General features: G+C 27.5%; 1 protein-coding gene across 1 annotated transcript; it reads left to right on the forward strand.

Annotated features, from left to right (window-relative positions):
* The first annotated feature begins 4579 nt into the window (after positions 1-4579).
* On the forward strand, positions 4580-9752 carry LOC107466208 (putative E3 ubiquitin-protein ligase XBAT34). The gene is made up of 9 exons (XM_016085197.3): positions 4580-4859; positions 5072-5186; positions 5581-5661; positions 5802-5890; positions 6003-6094; positions 6331-6412; positions 6626-6728; positions 7171-7256; positions 8745-9752. Exons 1-9 carry the CDS (start codon positions 4758-4760, stop codon positions 9372-9374), a joined length of 1380 nt encoding a protein of 459 aa, XP_015940683.1. The 5' UTR covers positions 4580-4757; the 3' UTR covers positions 9375-9752.
* Positions 9753-20618: the final 10866 nt, after the last annotated feature.

The raw sequence follows: 20618 nt of genomic DNA on the forward strand, positions 1-20618 counted from the left end.
TCTATACTTTCTCAATCTCACCAAATAAAATCTTTTAATATCTTCATTTTTGAATTAGGCCCAATCAGGATCAGTTTGTGAATTTGAGCCTGGTAAAAAGTAATATCCAAACTCAGTTAGTCACTTTTTAGTAATATGCTTAAGTTATTTGTAATAAAATATCATAATTTGATACTATTTTCGAAGGTTATTGAGATAATTTTGAGAAATTAATCTTTTTTGTTGAATTTTTTAGTCTTTTAATAATTGATAAAAGAAAAATGAATATCAATGTAAAATTCGAACTCGATAATTCAAAAGTTTTAAATTTATGATTTTTAAACTTTGGAGTAAAACTCAAAATGAAGAGAATGTAACAAATAATGTGTCCCCTCAAACGACGACATTGTTCAAAAGTATTTTTATTCTTCCGAGTTGAGGAGTTATGATAAATCTATATTTTATGATAATTTTTGGATTGGAAAGAATAGAATTTATCAACTTAACTTGTACTTATTCTTTAAAAATGTATGCTTTGTGAATTTTCTTCTAATTATGCTTAATTGATTGAAACATGCTTTTTAGACTTTTAAAATTGTCAAATTAATTTCGTTTTTATTCCATTCGATACCTTGATATACTTGTTCAAGTTGTTTAAGATTTGAGAAGCAAAAATAATTTGGAAAGATGGGTGAAAAGCATGCAGAAGTGGAGATTTCGCGAAGAAACGAAGGAGGAAGAAATCCAATACTGTGCACACACATAAGTCTCGTCACGTGCCTCGTTTAAAATAGCACATGACTCGTGATTTCTAACTGATTTTAGGCACAATCTAATTTATTTTTGAAGCATTTGAAGCAAGCATTGAGGGATAATACACCAAGTAGTCTTAGGTTTTTGTTTTTAGCATGTTTTAGTGAATTCTAGAGAGAGAAGCTTAGGATTTTTATTTTAGTTCTCTCTTGTTTTAGTTTTTAATCTTATTTTAGTTTAATTTTATTTACATTTTCTCTTTCTACTATCTTAATTTACTAGGATTATCACGTTAGTTTCTTATTTTGGAATTCTCATTGGTTTTTTTCGCAAGTTAAGAAGAAAAAGTTGGACGTCCAATCAATGAAAAACTTCATTTTTCATCTATTTTCTTTCCTTTTAATTTCCATTGATCCAAGTATAGTGTTAATGAATTTGATGTTTTATGTTTTTTTTTTTTTGTTTACTTAAGATGCTATTGTTTCTTACTTAAATTTAGTAGTGGTAGATTTTATTATTCTTTCAATTTATGATGCTTTTTTATATATCTTTCAAGTATTTCATAAAATACTTGACTTAGTTATAGAGTAGATTTTCATTCTTGACTTAGATTGGAAATTTAAGTGAACTTGAGTTGTTAATGTCCAAGTTGATTGATGATTTAGAGATGTTAATTAATCTTATTTTTGCTAATGCTAATTTTTTACTAATTCAATTAATAAGTTAGTTAGAATTTGTAGATTAGAATTAATTAAACCTAATTGGCTTTCTTAAATTTAAAAAGTTGATAAATTGAATTTACTCTTTGTAATTATCATATTATGATTAATGATAAAGATAATAATTTTTAACCCTTAATCCTTGTCAAAATCTTTTTAACATTTAAATTTATTTTTTTTATTAATTAATTACCTTATTTACTCTTAATTTAATTTTTCTTGCCATTTAAATATTGCATTGCCCCTTAAATTCTTACTATTTAAATTTTCGTCAATTACGATAAAATCCCTTTCTCTATAGCCAATAATTCATGTTACAGTTTTCTTAGTATTATAATTTTTTAGGTGCTACTTTCATCCAAATATACTCAAGTTTAAAATATTAAAATTAGATTATTAATTTATTAAGATATATGCAATGAGATGGCGTATAAAATACGTAAGTTTACTAAATTGTAAATGTGATTTCAGATTTTATTTTGTATTTACATATATTTATATTTTTAGATTGATAATTTATATCCAATAAATAATAAAAAATATTAAAAAATTATTAAAATTTATTATTTTTTTAATTAATTAATTATTAAAATTTAAAAATATAAAATAAAANATAATTATCATTAGACAATTATTCGTGTATTTTTTAAAAATTAGAATATAAATTATTCTTTTTCGTATATTTTTTGTATGATAAAATTTAGTTGTATATGTATTTAACGTGTAAATAAATATGATTATATATTTTAGGATAAAACTCTACATTTAAACAAAATACTTAAACAAGTCTAACCAAATTGTTATAACAATTTTTTAAATCACGCGCCTCCTTTTCCTTCTCCTTCTTCGTTTCCTTCTTTTTCTTCTTTCACTTCTCCTTCCAAATTCGCATAGGTTCTTCTTCTTCCCTTCTCCTCCTCCTCCTCCTCCTCCTCCTAATTTCTTCTTCTTCTTCTTCTTTGTCAATGTTGCTTCTTCTTCTTTTTTTTCCATCATTAAATATTTTTGGTTCATTTCTTAATTTATTTTGATTTGAGGTTCACGTCATCACCAATAACACCAACATTTTACTAACATCTTTATTAGTTCTGATTTTCTCTAATGCCATCATTAAATAATTTTGGTTCATTTCATAGTTTATTTCGGTCCATTTGTGTGTTAATTGAGGTTCACTTGATGCTACTAATAAATATTGACCAAATTTTTTATTCTTTAAGTAATTTTTTAACTGTTTGTTCAAATCTGAATTAAATTCAGTTCATTTGTGAATTGAGTTAGGTTCACTTGATACTACTTTTAAGTATTCAACAAATCTGTTATTCCTTAGGAAATTTGGTTCATCTTTTAGTTTAATTGAGTTCATTTGTATGCAAAAATAAATTGAAATGTGATTTTCTTGTTGATTGAATATTTATCATTTTTTGTTCAAATCTGAACCGAATTCGGTCCATTTGTGAATTGAGTTAAGTTCACTTGATACTACTTTTAAGTATTCACCAAATTCGGTTCATTTCTGGATCTAAATTAACTTTAATTAAAAGGAGAAAAAGAAAAAATACAGCAACAACAGCAACAATAAAAGAATGACGATTGAGAGAAAACATGTGAAGAAGAAGAAGGAATGCGAAAAAGAAGAAAGTGGAAGGCGAAGAAAAAGAAGGAAGAACGCGAAGAAAAAGAAGAAGGAATGCAAAGACAAAGAAGGAGGAAAGCCAAGAAAAAGAAGGAAGAATGCAAAGACGAAGATGGAAACTGAAGAAGCGTTATTGAAACGCGCGTTATTGAGTTTGGACCTGCTTGATTGGATTTGGATACAAAAATGCTTGTATGTGTAATTAGGCTGTTTATTTTATTTGGATGTAGATGAGTTTGAAGAGTTAAGTGTCGAAGTAGTCCCTGAAATTGCACTCGAGCCTCAAAGTGGTTACTAAAGTTAATAGTTACTCCTCGAACGTACACTCCGAAACTTATATTAGTCCCTAAGATATTTTCCGTCCATCGGAACACTAAACCAACGTCGTTTATTATTTATAAAAGAAAAAAAGAAAAACACCTCCCCCTCCCTCTCCCTCTCCCTCTCCCTCTCCCTCTTTTCCTCCCTATTTTTCTTCTTTCTCCCTTATTCTTTGTTCCTTGACTTCTCTGTTGCGAACCACTGAAGTAACCTACAGGACCACGGAAGTTAGCCCCTTTTCTCCACAAGCTCACTACCAGTTGCCACCACCCTAGCGCCGCCAATCCAGACCGCCGCGACGTCTTTCTTTGTCGTTCCTTCTCAAGCTGCTAGCTGCCAGTCACTAGCAACCCCAGAGACCACCCTACAACCCCTTTTTCTTCCCTCCTCTTCCTATTATTTTTCTCTTTGTTTTTCTCCTCCCCTTCGCGCAAGACCAGCCACTGCTGTCACCACTCTGCGCCGTTGGCCTGCCGCCTTCTCTTCGGCCTCATCATCACTTACAAAACACAACCCCCAACCTCTCCCTCCAACTTGCCAATCTTTCACAGAGAAACAACAGAACAGAGGATAGCTTTTGTTCTTCCTCTTTTCAGCAAGAACATGGTACAAGTCCAAAAAACATATTATTCTTTTTTATCTTTTTCTTTGCGTATTTAATGCAGAAAGTGAGAAGACTTTGGTGAAAAAGAAGGAGAAGTTGAGATGGGTATTGGTGGGTGGCTGGAGAGAGATGTCGGAGATGAGAGGAAAAGGGATAGTGAGCGTTGGATAAGAGGAAGGAGGGGGCTTTGGGTTTATTTTTTTTAAACACAAAATAACGTCGTTTCCATGTTTCGATTATTGGAAAGTGTCTCGGGGACTAGTCTAGGTCCCAAAGTACAAGTTTGAGAATGAAATTAGATAACTATCAATTTTAGAAATTATTTTGAGACTCAGAATGTAACTTTAAAAATTATTTTAAGGTTTCACTCGAGTTAAATACAAGATTAAACTCTACATAATTAATTTATTATATTATTTCTATACTATTATTTATGGTTATAATTTGATTTTAAAATGTGTTCCAAAAGTTTATTTTATCCCAACTTTACGCATATGTTGGATTAGTTAAATGTATAATAATTTGATTTGATGGATTAAAATATACAAAATAAATCTATTAATAATCAATCAATTTTGACCTTTTCCAGGAAAGTTCAAAATTTTCCTGGAAAACCCTCTCGTTCATTTGAAGCCCATTTTCCCTAAACCTATGAACCCCACTTCATAATTCCTATAAAGTCTACATCAACAGGAAGGGGAAAAAATAATAAGTAATCCAATTTTGGTTCTAAGGTCGTGCTTGTATCATGGGGCAAGGGCAGTCCAAGAGCGAATTGCTCTATCAGCAGGTCAGTTATGGGAACATAGAAGGAATCAAAGCCCTTCACAGAGATGGTGCAGGCCTCGAGGTAATGAAGCTTTGCCAAAATTGACCCTAAAATGTGATTTTTCTTCTTCTTAGTTTTGTTATTGTGGGTGTGATCAAGAGGATCATGATGATGATAGTGATGATGAAGATGATGATTATTTGGATTGGATCAATTTGGATTTTGTTGTTGGTTTTGATTTTTTTTTTCCTTTTATTTGTTTATATTCCTGGGTTGAATTTTTTATTATGCAGTGGATAGACAGAGAAGGAAAAACCCCCTTGATTGTTGCATGCATGAATCCTGAGCTTTATAATGTTGCCAAAACTTTGATAGAACTTGGAGCCAATGTCAATGCATACCGTCCAGGTATTGAATTTTTATCTTATTTATTTTAATGATTTCATTGTTTAGCTTCTTGGGAAATTATGTTGAGTGCTATCAATTGAATTTGTTTATTATAATTTGAAAGAAGCTGGAACATTGTGGTGAATTGCTACTGAACAAAATTCTTGAGGTTTTGTAGCAAAATTGAAACTTAAAAAAAAAATTATAATGAAGCCTAGGGTCATTTGTTATGTAGTTTTGGATACTACTGTACCTGTATAGGTTTCGTAGTTGAGAATTTGACATGGTTGGTTGTCTCTACTGAATACTGAATGCTTAACTTCTCTTACCAAAGTGTAGTAATGGAAGTAGAAAACTGAACTTGATTTATGTTTTTCTTGACTTGCTTCAACGGTTGGTTTCAACTATTGTAAAGGTCGTCATGCGGGGACTCCATTGCATCATGCTGCTAAACGGGGGCTTGAAAGTATTGTTAAGTTACTTCTTTTGCATGGAGGTATGTTCAAGTGTCTACATATGTCAGCAAATTTTTTATTATTCCCTTTAGCTTGAATCTTTGGAAGTCCAGAAAGTGTTACTTAATATTTTTATTGTTAAGTATATATTTATATGGGGTTTACTATTTCAACCTTTCAGCAAATCCTTTGATCTTGAATGATGATTGTCAAACTGCTCTTGAGGTCGCCAGGGCCAAAGGACACAGCAATGTTGTTAGGGCAATTGAGGTACATATGAATTTTTCATTATGTTGCTATATGAAGTTGAATGCACTGACTATTTTATTTTTTCTTCTATTTATCACCATATCTGTGCCATTAATGATTATCGTTTCTGCAGAGTCATCTATGCTTGTTCTGTGGTTGGATGCGAGAATTTCATGGACCTGGCTTTCTAGAAGTAGTAGCTCCTCAGTTGGTATCTAGAAGAGTGTGAGTATCATGTGATATATCATATATTTTTCATGCGGCCTTCTATCTGTACCATTTTCTGGTTATCCTTTCAAGATTTATTGCTAGATGGCTGGGCTTGCAATCTCATAACTAGCAATTTGTTTCCGTCGCTTATAAATAACTGTCAAAAGAAAAATCAAATAAAGTAGTTTTTAAATTTGTCATATAGTAAAATATTTGTGATCTCATTATTGATTAATTAAAGTTCTTTGCAGTTGGGTGGTTGTTTTACCAGTTGGCTCCCGCAATCCTACCAGACCTTACAAGTTGGAGCTTGCTTTATATTCTACTTTGCAGGTATTCCATGGTCAATGTATCATCATCTCTCTTCCTTCACGCATTCACAGAGAGAAGACAACAGTTTCATGTTTTATTACTAGAAAGAATGTTTGAAATATTAAAATTAACACATAAGACTTGAGTTGGTGCTTTTTCTTCTTTGGATATTTTTCCCCTGTTGTTCACCTTGGACATACTTGAGTTTTTCAATTGCTGTAACTAAATGAGCAGGATGGACAACCACGAACACTAATTCCTCTGTGGAGGGCCAATTTAGAAGAACCAAAGCTTCACCAGTCTGACCCATCCGTGACAATTGCTGATATGACTTCCCGTAATCTCCTATACTGGGTCATTTTTTTGTTTGTCACCCATTCCTTTTCACAATTACATTGAGATATACATTTGTTGCTAATATTACTAAAAATGCATTAGACACACATCATATTTAAGAGTGGAAAAAAAAAGTGGACATGGTCACAGGGACAAGGTATTTAGAAACTTCAATCTATATTTCTGACTGAATATTAAACTTTGGCCGTGAGTTTTATTTGTTTTTAAAACATATATTTGCATTATAATATTATACCTTTGAAACTTGTACAACCAGGAGCGAAGATTGAAAAATGAAGCCAACTTTGCTTCTATTTTTAATGTGGATCATTGAACTTCACTTGCATCATTCCCTGGCATCTGTTTTGCTTTTTCGTACAGCATATCCTTCCTTACTTCTTAAGAGGCTTTTCCATTATTTTGATTTGTCTGCATATTTCTAGGAACACGGGTTAAACTTGCACCTGCAAAAGAGAATGACAGGCACCAACTTGCATTGTTTTCTAATGCTTGCAAAGGGATTCCACAGGTATGCTGAATGCCACATGATATGTATGCTGGTGTTATTCTGTTCGTGTTATGCTTCACATAAAGTGCAACTGTAGATCACAGGTTTTCTTTTGACTTTTTCTTTGAAGATATATATTGCACTTAATAATAGTTGATACATAAGTACTTAACTTAAATCCAAAGGAGGAGTGTTTAGTGTTTTAGAAGAAACTCATTAAGATGAAAAGAATAAATTCCAGGGTATTTGAAGGATAAGAAATCAATGAAGAAAAAGATAAGCACCAATGGTTCAAAACTGCCTAATCCATAAACCCAAAATCTTTCAGGATACCTCTTTAAAGAGATCTTGCTTAAGATGAGAGAGAAGCCGAATGTGTAATGGTATTGATACTTTAAACCAGCTGTTGTGCCAATGAAGCCATTTTAAACTATACAATATGAGAGCTAAGCTCCGAGTCTATATACTAGAGTATAGCTTGGATTGCACATTGCTACGAAATTTAACCCATTCACTTTAAATCAACACTTAACAAACTTACCATTGATATTGGTACAAGGAACAAGTGACACCTGACCTTCACCAAGGTTACCAAACCAAAGCTCCAAAAAGGAACTAAATTAAACATCATAAGAAAATATGAGGAATCACACTGAGAAAGGGCCAAGCATTACACACACATTTTAGGAGATGGGGCTTTGTGTGTTCATCTAGTCTGGCTACAATCCTGCAACAGGTTATTCGTATTCCCTCATAGTCTAAATAGAAGACTCGGCCTAATAGACTTTCAAAGGGGCTTATCAAGAGAGAATATAGTCGTATTCAAGTCCCACAAATGAGTTAAGAATTTGAAAAAGGAGTTGCTTGTAATCAGCCCCGCAGAGTCAAGACCAGTTGTATGATAAAAATTGGCAGCCTTATGTTGCTGAAATTTTGGGTATAAATACAGCTTATAAATTAGCAAATAGTTTGATTTGTAATTGTGCTTCTGTTATAAAAGAGGAGTGTAAATCTCGTTTTTAACATTGTTATTAAAGCCACTTGTATTTTTTAATCATTTCAGTTGTCAAAGACTTGCATCTATCCGATGAAATGTGATGTCTTATGGGCATTATTTCCGTCAGATTTGTGGTTTTAGATTTCAGTGCAGTGATGCAAATCATTTTCCAGAAAAGCATAGGATATTGCCTGATTCTCTTCAAGAACATTTGTGTAGTTTGTTCTTCCAGTGGCAAATGATGTTGATTGTAGTACCAATTCATATGTTAATAGCATATACTACCACTGTTTTATTTGTGAAGTACATGTTTCTGTATCTGGTTTTGTAATTGTTCCTTTTCAAAATGGTAAAATGCAATAGGTTCTGATTCTTCTCTTATATTTCACTTTAATTCTTCTGCAACTTAGAAAATGTTTATAAAGATTTTTCAAATGATCATTCTCCTGATGCATAATTCCCATGTTAACTTCGTGATGATCTAATCTCTCTTTTTTCTTTTCTTTTTTCAGGCAAGTCCAGCATTTTTGCAAAGTAATGTGCCTCCGGCCACAGCACCACCATCTACAGAAGGCGAAGGCGAAGACGCAGAGCTGGCTATGGCCATCAGTGCATCTCTTCAGCAGGCCATTCAGGAGAGACCACCTTTTCCAGCTGCCCAACCAAACTTCGAAGCAAGCTCTTCAAGCAGCGGTGCAAACAGAAGCAAACTTGGTTTTCTAGGCACCCAAAATCCAAACACAAGTGAAAGCGAGCCTGTACAGGAAGTCCATGAAAATGCCTCTGCTGGACATGCTGCCAGCAGTCTTGATTTCGATCCATCAGCTCCACCAGCCCCTCCAGCTGCCGATGATGATATTCCGGTGGACGGCCCCATTCAATACCCTTCAATTGACATAAGCCCTGTGGACATGTCATCGCCAGTTGTTGAGAACCTACCGAAAGATGAAGAAGGAAAACATGCCGGAGGAAGCGGCTCATCATGTGTGATATGTCTGGATGCACCGGCAGAGGGGGCATGCATACCATGTGGTCACGTGGCCGGATGCATGTCGTGCTTGAATGAGGTCAAGACAAAGAAATGGGGTTGCCCGGTGTGTCGAGCGAAAATAGACCAGGTCATAAAGCTGTACCATGTTTGATACAAGCATGCAATGTTTCTCTGATGAAAAAAGTGGAAAATGCACATTCAGTTTGAAAATTTGCTTGGAGCTAGAACTGAAAATGACAAACAGAAAAGAAAATGTTAGATAGAAAGTAAACAGGGAGGGGGACCAGGGTCCACATCCACATGGGACTTTGTTTGCATATAAGATTGCTTTCAATTCAATGGATTTGTTGGGTTAAATTTTTTACTCTTGGTATCTCAAATGTGAAAGTGAAACTTAGTGGAAGTTACAGGGTCTAAAAATACACTACTTTGATTTACATGTGAGAGTGAAAAATGTTTGTATAGTGATCTTCAGGATTCCTGGGATTTGTAGCATATTTATTTCTTCACTGGTTAGGTTTCTGTTGCATTCTTCTTCTATGCCTTCTTTTTCCAAGCCCCCCCTCTCTTTCTTGAAAGATTCTGAAATGAACTTCAGAAAATGGGATAAGAAAATAAAATAAAATTATTCTGTTAATTTTTGTAGTTTTTTTTAATTTGTAATTAAGTTTTTATATTTTAAAAGTTTTTAATTGGTTTTTTACATCTCTTTAAATTTATAATTAGATAATTTTGAACAGTTAATATTACAAAAATGTTTTCATTCGTTTCACACTATTAGCAAATATGTCTTAATATATTTTAAGTTAAACATTTTTGGAATGATAAAGATGTAAATATAAATTTAGAATTAGTGTAGGAATTTAATTAATTTTTTTAAATATAAAAATTTATTTATAAATTTAATAAAAATATAAGAATGAAGAGAATAATTTAACTTAAAAAAATTAAGTAGGGTGGCATATTTGAAATGGGTTGAAATGTTGAATCATGTGAAAATGACAACTTGCACATTTATTAAGTAAAAAATAAATGGAGTAAGCAACTTGCTTGTTGAGAAAAAGCCGATTCCAAAATGATTGTAGCGATGGGAGTAGATTCGTTTCTGTAAAAGATTTCACATCACTTTATTATATAATTTTTTCACTTTTGATTAGTGGGATTTATTATTTATATCTGCTTTTATTTTTTTAAAATTTAATGAAAAAAAAGACAAAAAAATAAGCTTCTGTGGATTTTTATACCAGAGAATCATTATTTCTCTCGTGGAGTCGTGGTGATGAAGTGCTTAAAGGACATCAATTCATAAGTCATTCTAGCAAAACAAATTTATGCGCAAATGTGTGCATATATATTCCAGGATCTAGTGGAATTTAATCTTATATTGTGAGTATAATGTTTCTAAAAAAATGTTATATATATAATATTGAACGTCAACTATTAAAGTAGTTATTATAATATTTTTAATATATATTTATAAAAAAAATACTCTTTATCCTAATAAGATGTCTAAATAATATAATTTCCTTCTCTATTTCTAAAATATATACTCTTATTTTTATAAAATTAAAATAACACACACTGTAATTTATTTAACCAAAATACCGCTTCAATAATTATTATAGTTATATATAATTCTGTGATACTTATTTGGTTGGTTCAAAATAATAATAATAATAATAATAATAGGCAGTACAACTTGCATCTGCGGTCCAACTCATTTTAATCTGGTCGGAGTGTATTGACAACTCGAGTTTAGATGCTTAGTCAATCCTACCATTTAATCTGTACCCTTAATTTATCATAAAATTACTTTTTAAAAACATTTAAATTAATAAAAAATAATATAAATTATTATATTTTTAATATGCTTTTTAAATAAATTTTTTTTTTTGCATAATTTTTTTTATTTGTCTTATATTTTTTTTTCTTTTGAAGTTTACTAAGGATTAAATTTTAGATTTTTCGAACACAAAACTTTGATATTATATCATAAAACTATTTTTTCTAAAAACTTAAATCAATAAGAGAATGTAAGACGAATAGTTATATCTTTAATATAATTTATAATATTTTGCACAAGTACTTAGCGTCGCTAAATTAATAATTTAATTGGATAATAGAAAATCTATAATGTTTGATATTATAAAATATAGAATTAAATGTGTTTTAGTGAAAATAAATTTGTTTTTCTGAATCGGATCATGTACGATCAGGATCAGGTTGCATTATTAAGAGATATTTAGGATGCGAATAAGATTCAAATTGAAAAAATTTAAAATGTGTATAAAATTGTAGGAGAATTTAAATTCTATCTTATCATACTTGTTAGCACACCTAATTAATAACAAACTAAATATGTGTTGCAAATAAGATTAAAAGTGAATTGAGTTGAATCGAATTACACCAAGTTTAAGTTTGGCTAACGAAAATTGAGTTTAACTTATGGTTTGACTCATTAATAATCGAGTATATTTCTTAAGTTTAAGTTCGACTCACCAAAAATTTATGAGCTGGTTTGAACTTTCAAACTGACTCAAATAATAGGAACATAATTTATAATTCTATATCAATATATAAATTATAATTTATATATATTAAAAATATTAAAAAATATAAATATTTTATATTGTTTATCTATTGATTATAAATTTTTATTTTTTGTCATACATTAAAATTATATATAAAAAATGACTATAAAATTTTAAATAATTAAAAACATTATATATAAATGCGTCTTTTTTATTCTGTTTACAAGCTAATGAGCTGAGTTTATCAAAGTCTAAACTTGACTTATTTAATTTATAAACTCAATTTTAAAATCAAATTCAACTTATCAGTTCACAAATTTAACTTATAAAATTATTAAAGAATAGAATTCGAACTATCTTATTATAAAGTGGCTTAACTTATTTTCATCTCTAGTTGCAAAAGATTTTACAATGACATAATTTGTGTTGGAAGGCTAAACTTTTTTTTATTGAAGATCTATAAGTTGACTCATCCAAATTGTTAAGGAATCTGTGATTTCTATTTCCATTTTCTTGAACCATGCATCTGCTTTAATTATTGCAGGCATAATAAGTCCAAATAACAGCAAATAATACACGTCAATGAAATACTAAATTAATAATAAAATAGTAAGTAAGAAGCCTCTAAACTTCTCAATCATCGTACATCTATCTTTCCCCTAACATAAATTTAACCTAGGACCTCCATTTTCAGTCACTCCTAGTCCTAGAGCGATGAACCATAATGAGTATAAAAGAGGAACTACGTGAAACACGTGAGCCAGGTCAAGTTATATCATCTTAATTCATTTTTTTTTAATGGGGACCAGGTTTTCATTTTCTCTTATATGTATTCATTAGCCATTGATTTTACAAAGTAAAAAAAAAAAATAGCATTAGAATTTTGAAGGCAAAGAATAAATGGTTAGTTGTCAATTATATTGTCACATCACTTATATTTTCACCATATAACATGACTTTCTATTAAGGTCAATAACAAAATGATGTTAGACCTAATTTTGATAAAAATTTCTACCTTTTCTTTGTTTTTTTTAATTCATTAAACATTAATCGCAGAGTTCATGCAAAGTATGCAAGGCTTTCAATGCCTTTCTTTCAAAAGTGTGTAGAATTTCAGATAAAGTTCTTGGCATCCCAAATACAAGAACTCTACCTGTAGTAGTTATATTGCTTATTTATATAATATAGTAGTTAGCCATGATTATTGCTCATATAAAAAATAAAACTATATCATCTTTTATTTATTTATTTATATCGATATCATAACTGAATCATAAAAAAAAATGAATAATAATAAGACTTGAAGAATTGCAATTAGCTCGTTTAACAGATTTTTTTTTTACTTTTAAATTCAAACTCAACCACTACTATAAAAAGTTAAAAACGACCAACTTATTATATAATAACTACTTAAGTAAACCTAGTTTTAGTCGTTATTACTTTATATCCTTATTTTGTTTTCTCTAAAGAAGCTTCAAAATTTTAATGAAATTAACATGTAGAAAGGTAAACTACCGACTGATATAAGTATAAAAATATTACCAAAAATTGTTATTGGATGAGATATAATCTGCATGTCAAATGTATCGCTCTATAAAGAGTAAGACCTGCATAGGTTTTATTCATACATGTTTTTGCCAGACTCTAAAGTAGAATTTATAGCCATTAAGAGAATCCACGCTGGTACCTTTTCAACGACTTGCGTGCGATTTTGTAGGGAAGGAAAAAAAAGGTCCTAGTATATGTATAAAAATAATATTACATTATCAATAAATATTATTATTTTAATCAGTATTTAATTAATAATAATTGATATTTATAGTTATAGAAGTTTATACATAATAAATATATATTTGTATTTATGTTTAATAGAATTTGTTAGANAATAATAATAATAAATTTTAATAATCTTCTATTATTTTTCATTCCAAAATATAAGCTAATAATAAATAATATTTTGCGATCGATTTTTCCATTATTTTTTCCCTTCTTTAATATATTTTCATTTGTCTTACTCTTTAGTTTTCTTTTGCACGATGTTTATTCAAAATCTTTAATTTTTTATCTTTGCAAAAAATTATTTTTTTTCATATAAAAGACAACGTGTAAAGTTGAAATTCTAAGTAAAATTTCTCCTCCGTTTTTCTCAAGTATCTTTTTGTACCCTTTTTAAATGCTTCGCTAAAACTGAATTTTTCCTTTATGAAAATTGGCCTTACAAGATGTATTTTATTACGATTCAAATAAGCATATGCGGCGGTTTAAAACCGCCAGCTATCCGGTTTTAGAACCACTGCGATCTGTTGAAAATCCTACTGTAGTGCATTGTGAATGTTTTCCCATTATTATGTAATTAATTTTTTTTAATCAAGTTGAATTTATCTAATGGTTAGTTGGCTATTTTGTTTAAGTTTCGGAGATTTGAAGGCAAATTTTTAGGCTGTAATTGTTTACAGATACAGAATATTGAGACAAAGATATAAAAATACAAAATCGTGTTTGTCAAATAAGACATAAATAAAAGCATTATGTCTAAAAATTCTGAATTAGTATATTTTATTTTCATCCTAAAAAGAGATACAATTTATTTTTTATTTTTTTATTTTTGTTAATTTTTTTATAATTATATTTTTTATTATCGTATTTTTATTTACAAATTTTTTGAATAAAAAATAAAAATAAATTAAACTTTTATAATTTGTTCTAGTTTATCATCAAATAAAATATAAGAACACTTATTTTTGTGTCTTTATTTTTTGTATTTTATTTTTGGTATTTTGTCTTGTTCTATCTCAAAATTAAATGCAGTCTTAGAATTCATATCTACAACGAATTAATTATTAATCTGGTTAGACTAAAAAATATTATAAAAAACAAAAAAAATCATTAATTTCTTCTATAAATGTGATCGTCTTTATATTCTTTTTAAAGAGAAAAATAGTATATATAAGGTTGCAGGTTCAAATTTTATCATTGTTATTAATATACCACTAATTATCCGGCCTCGTATATCAAAGAATTTAAGGATTAATGTTTAAATTCGTCCTTGAAAGATCACGCGATCTTTATTTTCGTCCCCAAATGATTTTTTTAATCAAATTAGTCTCTGAAAGATAAGCTGTTAGTCAAATTAGTCCTTCCGTCAATTGAATGATGACGTGTCACGTTAAGTGCCACGTGGCATGATGACGTGGCACGTCACGTGGCAGGTCAGTGACACGTGGCACGTCACGTGACAGGTCAATGACACGTGGCATGCCACGTGCCACGTGTCGCTTGACATATAAAAAAGTTTTTAATTAGTCAAAATAGTCCTTAAAAGTCCAGACGTAAGTCATTTTCATCCCTCAAATTTTAAAAATTAGTCAAACTAGTCCTTATATAATTTTTTTTATTTTTTCTTCATTAAATTATCTCTCTCCTTTAATTCTCAAAATCTCTCTTATTCTTTTCTATTCTAAAACATTTTTTGTTACATTACTACATTTTGCTGGAATATATATATACTCAAAATTAAAATGTATGTATTTATTAACCTAAACAAAGTTATATGCCCAAAATAAAAAATTTATGTATGTTAACCTAAACAAAGTTATACCACTATTTTTTTTCTACTACATCTTTTTTTCCATTACGGTATTATTTATATATAGGAGGTAATGGTAGTGATACTTAGAGTCAAAATTCAAGAAGATTCACAAATTTTGCTTCAATTCTAAACTTTACAAAATATTAAAAATTTGTTGGTTAATTATTATTATTATTATTATTATTATTATTATTATTATTATTATTATAAATGAATTGCTTCTTAAGCGTAATACGTGCAAACATCATAATAAATTTTTGTGTGTTTCATATGTTTGAGATAGATTATATAATTTTTCTTTTATATATGTTTGAGATAGATTGTATAATTTTTCTTTTAATTTCATAAATCAATGAGATAAAATGAAATAGGAAACATTATACTTATGCATAACACAGGCTACTCCGCACTAGTACATTATATAAATAGATATGTTTCGTACTAAAATAAAATTTCTTTTGTTTTAAATGAAATATTTAAAAAATTATATTAGAATATTAAGATTCAAAAAGTGATTCTATAAACCAGTTTTTCAATTATTGAGTTTTAGTTAAAATTAGTAGTATAAAAAATTATAAATTTAACATTATAAAAAATTATATAAGGACTAGTTTGACTAATTTTAAAAATTTAAGGGATGAAAATGATTTACGTCTGGACTTTCAAGGACTATTTTGACTAACAAAAAAATTGTTTATATGTCAAGTGACTGCCACGTGTCACTGACCTGTCACGTGGCGTGCTACGTGTCACTGACCTGTCACGTGGCGTGCCACGTGTTACTGACCTGCCACGTGGCGTGTCACGTCATCATACCATGTGGCACTTAACGTGACACATCATCATCCAATTGACGGAAGGACTAATTTGACTAACAGTTTATCTTTCATGGACTAATTTAATTAAAAAAATCATTCGAAAACGAAAATGAAGATCGCGTGATCTTTCAGGGACGAATTTAAATTCAAATCTTTCACAAGTTTTGTAGTCTCTGATTTTAATAACAAATGCGCCAATTCAATATATATTAGATTCTAACTAGAATACAAAGTAATTATATATTTCCGTACCTTTAGAAATTGAGAGAAAAAATTATCTTTTTGATATATTATATATTAATAAATTTTGTTATTCTGTGTTTTAAAGACATATGTTAAAAATATCATAAAAAATATTATACTAAACATTATTAAAAATATAATTTTTTTTATATTTTTAATATATTAATACTTTAAAAATTTTTATTATTATATTTTTACATAATATGTTTCCTCAGAACACATGATAATTAAATTTCATCTTGATAAGCATAATTATATATGTATTTAACACACACAAAATAAATCTTATATATATATATATTTTATTTGAATAATATAGAATAGTATATTCGAATTAAACTCTAAATAATTAATTTATCACGACTAAAAATTAAGACTGATATAATCTTATAATATATTTTTATGCTTGAATTATTTAAGAGATATAATAATTGTGCAACATAAGCCTATTATCAATAAGATAAATTACTCTCATTCTCTTTTTTATGCTTAAATATATAATTAAGCGTACGAACTAAGCCTATTATACAATAAAAAGATAATTTACTCTCTATTTTTCAAAAAAAAAAAACAATACCAGAGTAATCACCCTTCAAAAAAAAATATTCACCTTCAATAATTGATTTGCGAAAATTGTTTTTTGGTGAATTCTATAATGTAGAAAGAAAGATTTTTTTACATGTCTATATTTGTGTTGTCAAAAGGGTAGTGTAACAAGTGTTTAGAAAGAGAGTAATTGAAGAGACAAGATTTGACATGTTACAAGTAAAATATAATGTATTTTGTCTTATGTAACATGTAAATGATGTATTGATTAAATAGGCTAATTATATTTATGTTAATTAATTATTAAAGATAATATTAGACTTTGTATGATTTTTTTATTTTTAGACTTTTTGAATTTACGTTCTCTCTCTCCAAAAATATTAACTTTACACACAAAAATTTATTAATATTTATTTATTTTAATATATACCTTTTTCCTTTTTTGATGACTTAAATATATTCAGTTTCACAAATATAAAAATATATTTACATATTTTAAACAACAAAAAACATATAACTTTACGTATTTACATAAATTTAGATTAACGTAATATTTATATATATTAATTTAAATATTATATCAATATATATGTCAATATTACTCTAGATATATATAGATATTTATAGAAAAAATATTATTCAAACATCACATATTCTTGAAATCTTATAAAAATAGTTTGTTATTAATTATTTATATATTTAAATGTTTTTAATTAATAAAACAAAAAAATTATATTTAATTATTTAAAAAATATTGATGTTAAAATAGCATTTGTAATACTGTCATTTTTATGGTGTAGAAAGAGAGAATATATATTTTATGAGAGTTGATATTTTTAAGAATGAAAATTGTAATAAGAAACTTTGCTTTTTGTTATAAAGAAAAATTAAAAATAAATTTAAATTTAAGGTAGTGTTAGTATAAAATAATTTTATATTTACATATAATGACGTAACACTACATTAACAAAAATAATTACTTTTTATAGACGGTATGAATTGTCATTCAAAGAGACCAAATATAATTACACGACGGTGTAAAACACATTTTACACTGTCAATACATCAAAATTAAACTCACTAAAAATATGTGCACCCAAAATTTGTATAACACCAGACATATAGGAAAATATGGTACACACCAAAAAAATATAAGAAAATATAGTTATTTTTTGGTATTATATAGATGATATCTTGTTATTTTGTTTGCATTAAAATATCTATTTATAATTATTTATAAAAAATAATTAAAAGAAAAATTCAAATACTAAAAAAAATCTTTTAATAATTAATATTTCAAAAAAAAATTGTCTAAGAAAAATTAAATACTTCAAGTTATTATCGGAATATTTTAGATGCAACCTATTATTTATAATTAAATTATTAATTTTTTACAATGAATAAACTATGTTATTGAGTGAATATTTAATATTTGTTATTTTATTAAACAAAAAAGTATGTCTGAACAGATTTAACAAAACTATATGATTAGTTTCTTTTTGAGATGAAAGAAGTGTGTTGAAGAAGGATGATAATTTTTCTAATATATATTATACATTTATTAATTTAATTTAAAATAAATATTAATAAATTTTTGTGTGTAAAAATTAATTTTTCAGATGATATTTATTATGTAAATAAAACTAATTAATTGAATTTTCTTTTTCAAGTAACATGAGTTGGAAGAAAAATTATTAACTTAAAATTCTTTTTATATTAACTTTAGCTTAGATTTATTGGTTCAAAAATTTTCTTTTCAGTTGTTACTGTAATATAGGGAGAGAGAGTGTACATTTAAAAAGTCAAAAAATAAAAAAAAATTATACTAGGCCCAACATATCATTATTAACTAATTAACATAAATATAATTAACCTATTTAATCAATACATCATTCACATGTTACATAAGACAAAATGCATTATATTAAATATTCACTAAATAACAGTTTATTCTTCGGAAAAAATTAATAATTTAATTATAAATAATAGGTTGCATCTAAAATATTTCAATAAAAATTTGAAGTATTTAATTTTTTTTAGACAATTTTTTTTGAAATATTAATTATTAAAAGATTTTTCTTGTTTTAGTATTTGAAATTTTATTTTAATTATTTTTTATAAACAACTGTGAATAGATATTTTAATGCAAACAAAATAACAAGATATCGTCTACATAATACCGAAAAATAACTATGTTTTCTTATATTTTTTTGGTGTCTACCATATTTTTCTATATGTCTGGTGTTATACAAATTTTGGGTGCATATATTTTTAGTGAGTTTAATTTTAATGTATTTTGACAGTGTAAAATGTATTTTACATAGTCGTGTAATTATATTTGGTCTTTTGAATGACAATTCACATCGTCTATAAAAAGTAATTATTTTTGTTAATGTAGTGTTACGTCATTAGATGTAAATATAAAATTATTTTATACTAACACTACATTAAAATTAAATTTATTTTTAATTTCTCTTTATAACAAAAAGCAAAATTTCTTATTACAATTTTTATTTTTAAAAAAAATCAATTCTCCCAAAATATATATTTTCTCTTTATGCAGCATCAATTCTCTCAAAATATATATTCTCTCTTTCTGCACAATAAAAATGGCAATATTACAAATGCTATTTTGCTATCAATATTTTTTAAATAATTAAATATAATTTTTTTATTAATTAAAAAATTTAAATATAAAAATAATTAATAACAAACTATTTTTATAAGATGTCAAAAATATATAGTGTTTGAATAATATTTTTTTATAAATATCTATATGTATTTAGAGTAATATTGACAGATATATTGATATAATATTTAAATTAAATATATATAAATATTACCATTAATTTAAATGTATACGTAAAGTTATATGTTTTTTGTTGGTTAAAATATATAAATACATTTTTATATTTGTAAAATTGAATATATGTAAGTTATCGAAAAAGAAAAAAGAAATATATTAAAATAAATAAATATTAATAAATTTTTGTGTGTAAATTTAATATTTTTAGAAGAAGAGCGTACATTTAAAAAGTCCAAAAATAAAAAAATCATACAAGGTCTAATATTATCTTTAATAATTAATTAACATAAATATAATTAGCCTATTTAATTAATACATCATTTATATGTTACATAAAACAAAATACATTACATTTTATTTATAACATGTCAAATCTTATCTCTCTAATTACTCTCTTTCTAAACACTTGTGACACTATTCTTTTGACAACATAAACATACATATATAAAAAAATCTTTCTTTCTACGTCATAGAATTCACTTTTTTTTTTCTTTAAGTTAACAGATTTTGCATGCTATAATGGAAGTGGTCGAAATGGTCATTGACAATCAATAAAATCGAATTGAAGAAAAGTAGAAACTGTTTTGCATTATTTGCTTCTGGCTAGAAAGCCCAAGTTAATATTTGTCCCAAAAAAATCTCTTTCCCATATCTTTTTAGAAATCTAAATTATTAATTTATTATAGTTTAAATTTTTCAATAATGTCATGACCGAATCCTAAAAATATGCATGGTCCCAATAACTAATACCAATACGGATCAATACACGTGTCGGTTTCGCTTCATGATTTATGAACAGGTGAAGTTTAAATTGAAATATAAAAGTTGTGAAAGCCCCTTTAAATTCGATATATGTATGTTA

This window comes from Arachis duranensis, chromosome 9 (assembly GCF_000817695.3).
Source record: "Arachis duranensis cultivar V14167 chromosome 9, aradu.V14167.gnm2.J7QH, whole genome shotgun sequence".
In the NCBI taxonomy this organism is placed as follows: Eukaryota; Viridiplantae; Streptophyta; class Magnoliopsida; order Fabales; family Fabaceae; genus Arachis; species Arachis duranensis.

Bases quoted from the DNA above. Each gene is read 5' to 3' on its own strand.
- LOC107466208 (XM_016085197.3), top strand. From the start codon at position 4,758: ATGGGGCAAGGGCAGTCCAAGAGCGAATTGCTCTATCAGCAGGTCAGT. The intron at 5,187-5,580 runs GTATTGAATTTT...ACTATTGTAAAG, and splicing joins TGTCAATGCATACCGTCCAG to GTCGTCATGCGGGGACTCCA. The intron at 5,891-6,002 runs GTACATATGAAT...TCGTTTCTGCAG, and splicing joins ATGTTGTTAGGGCAATTGAG to AGTCATCTATGCTTGTTCTG.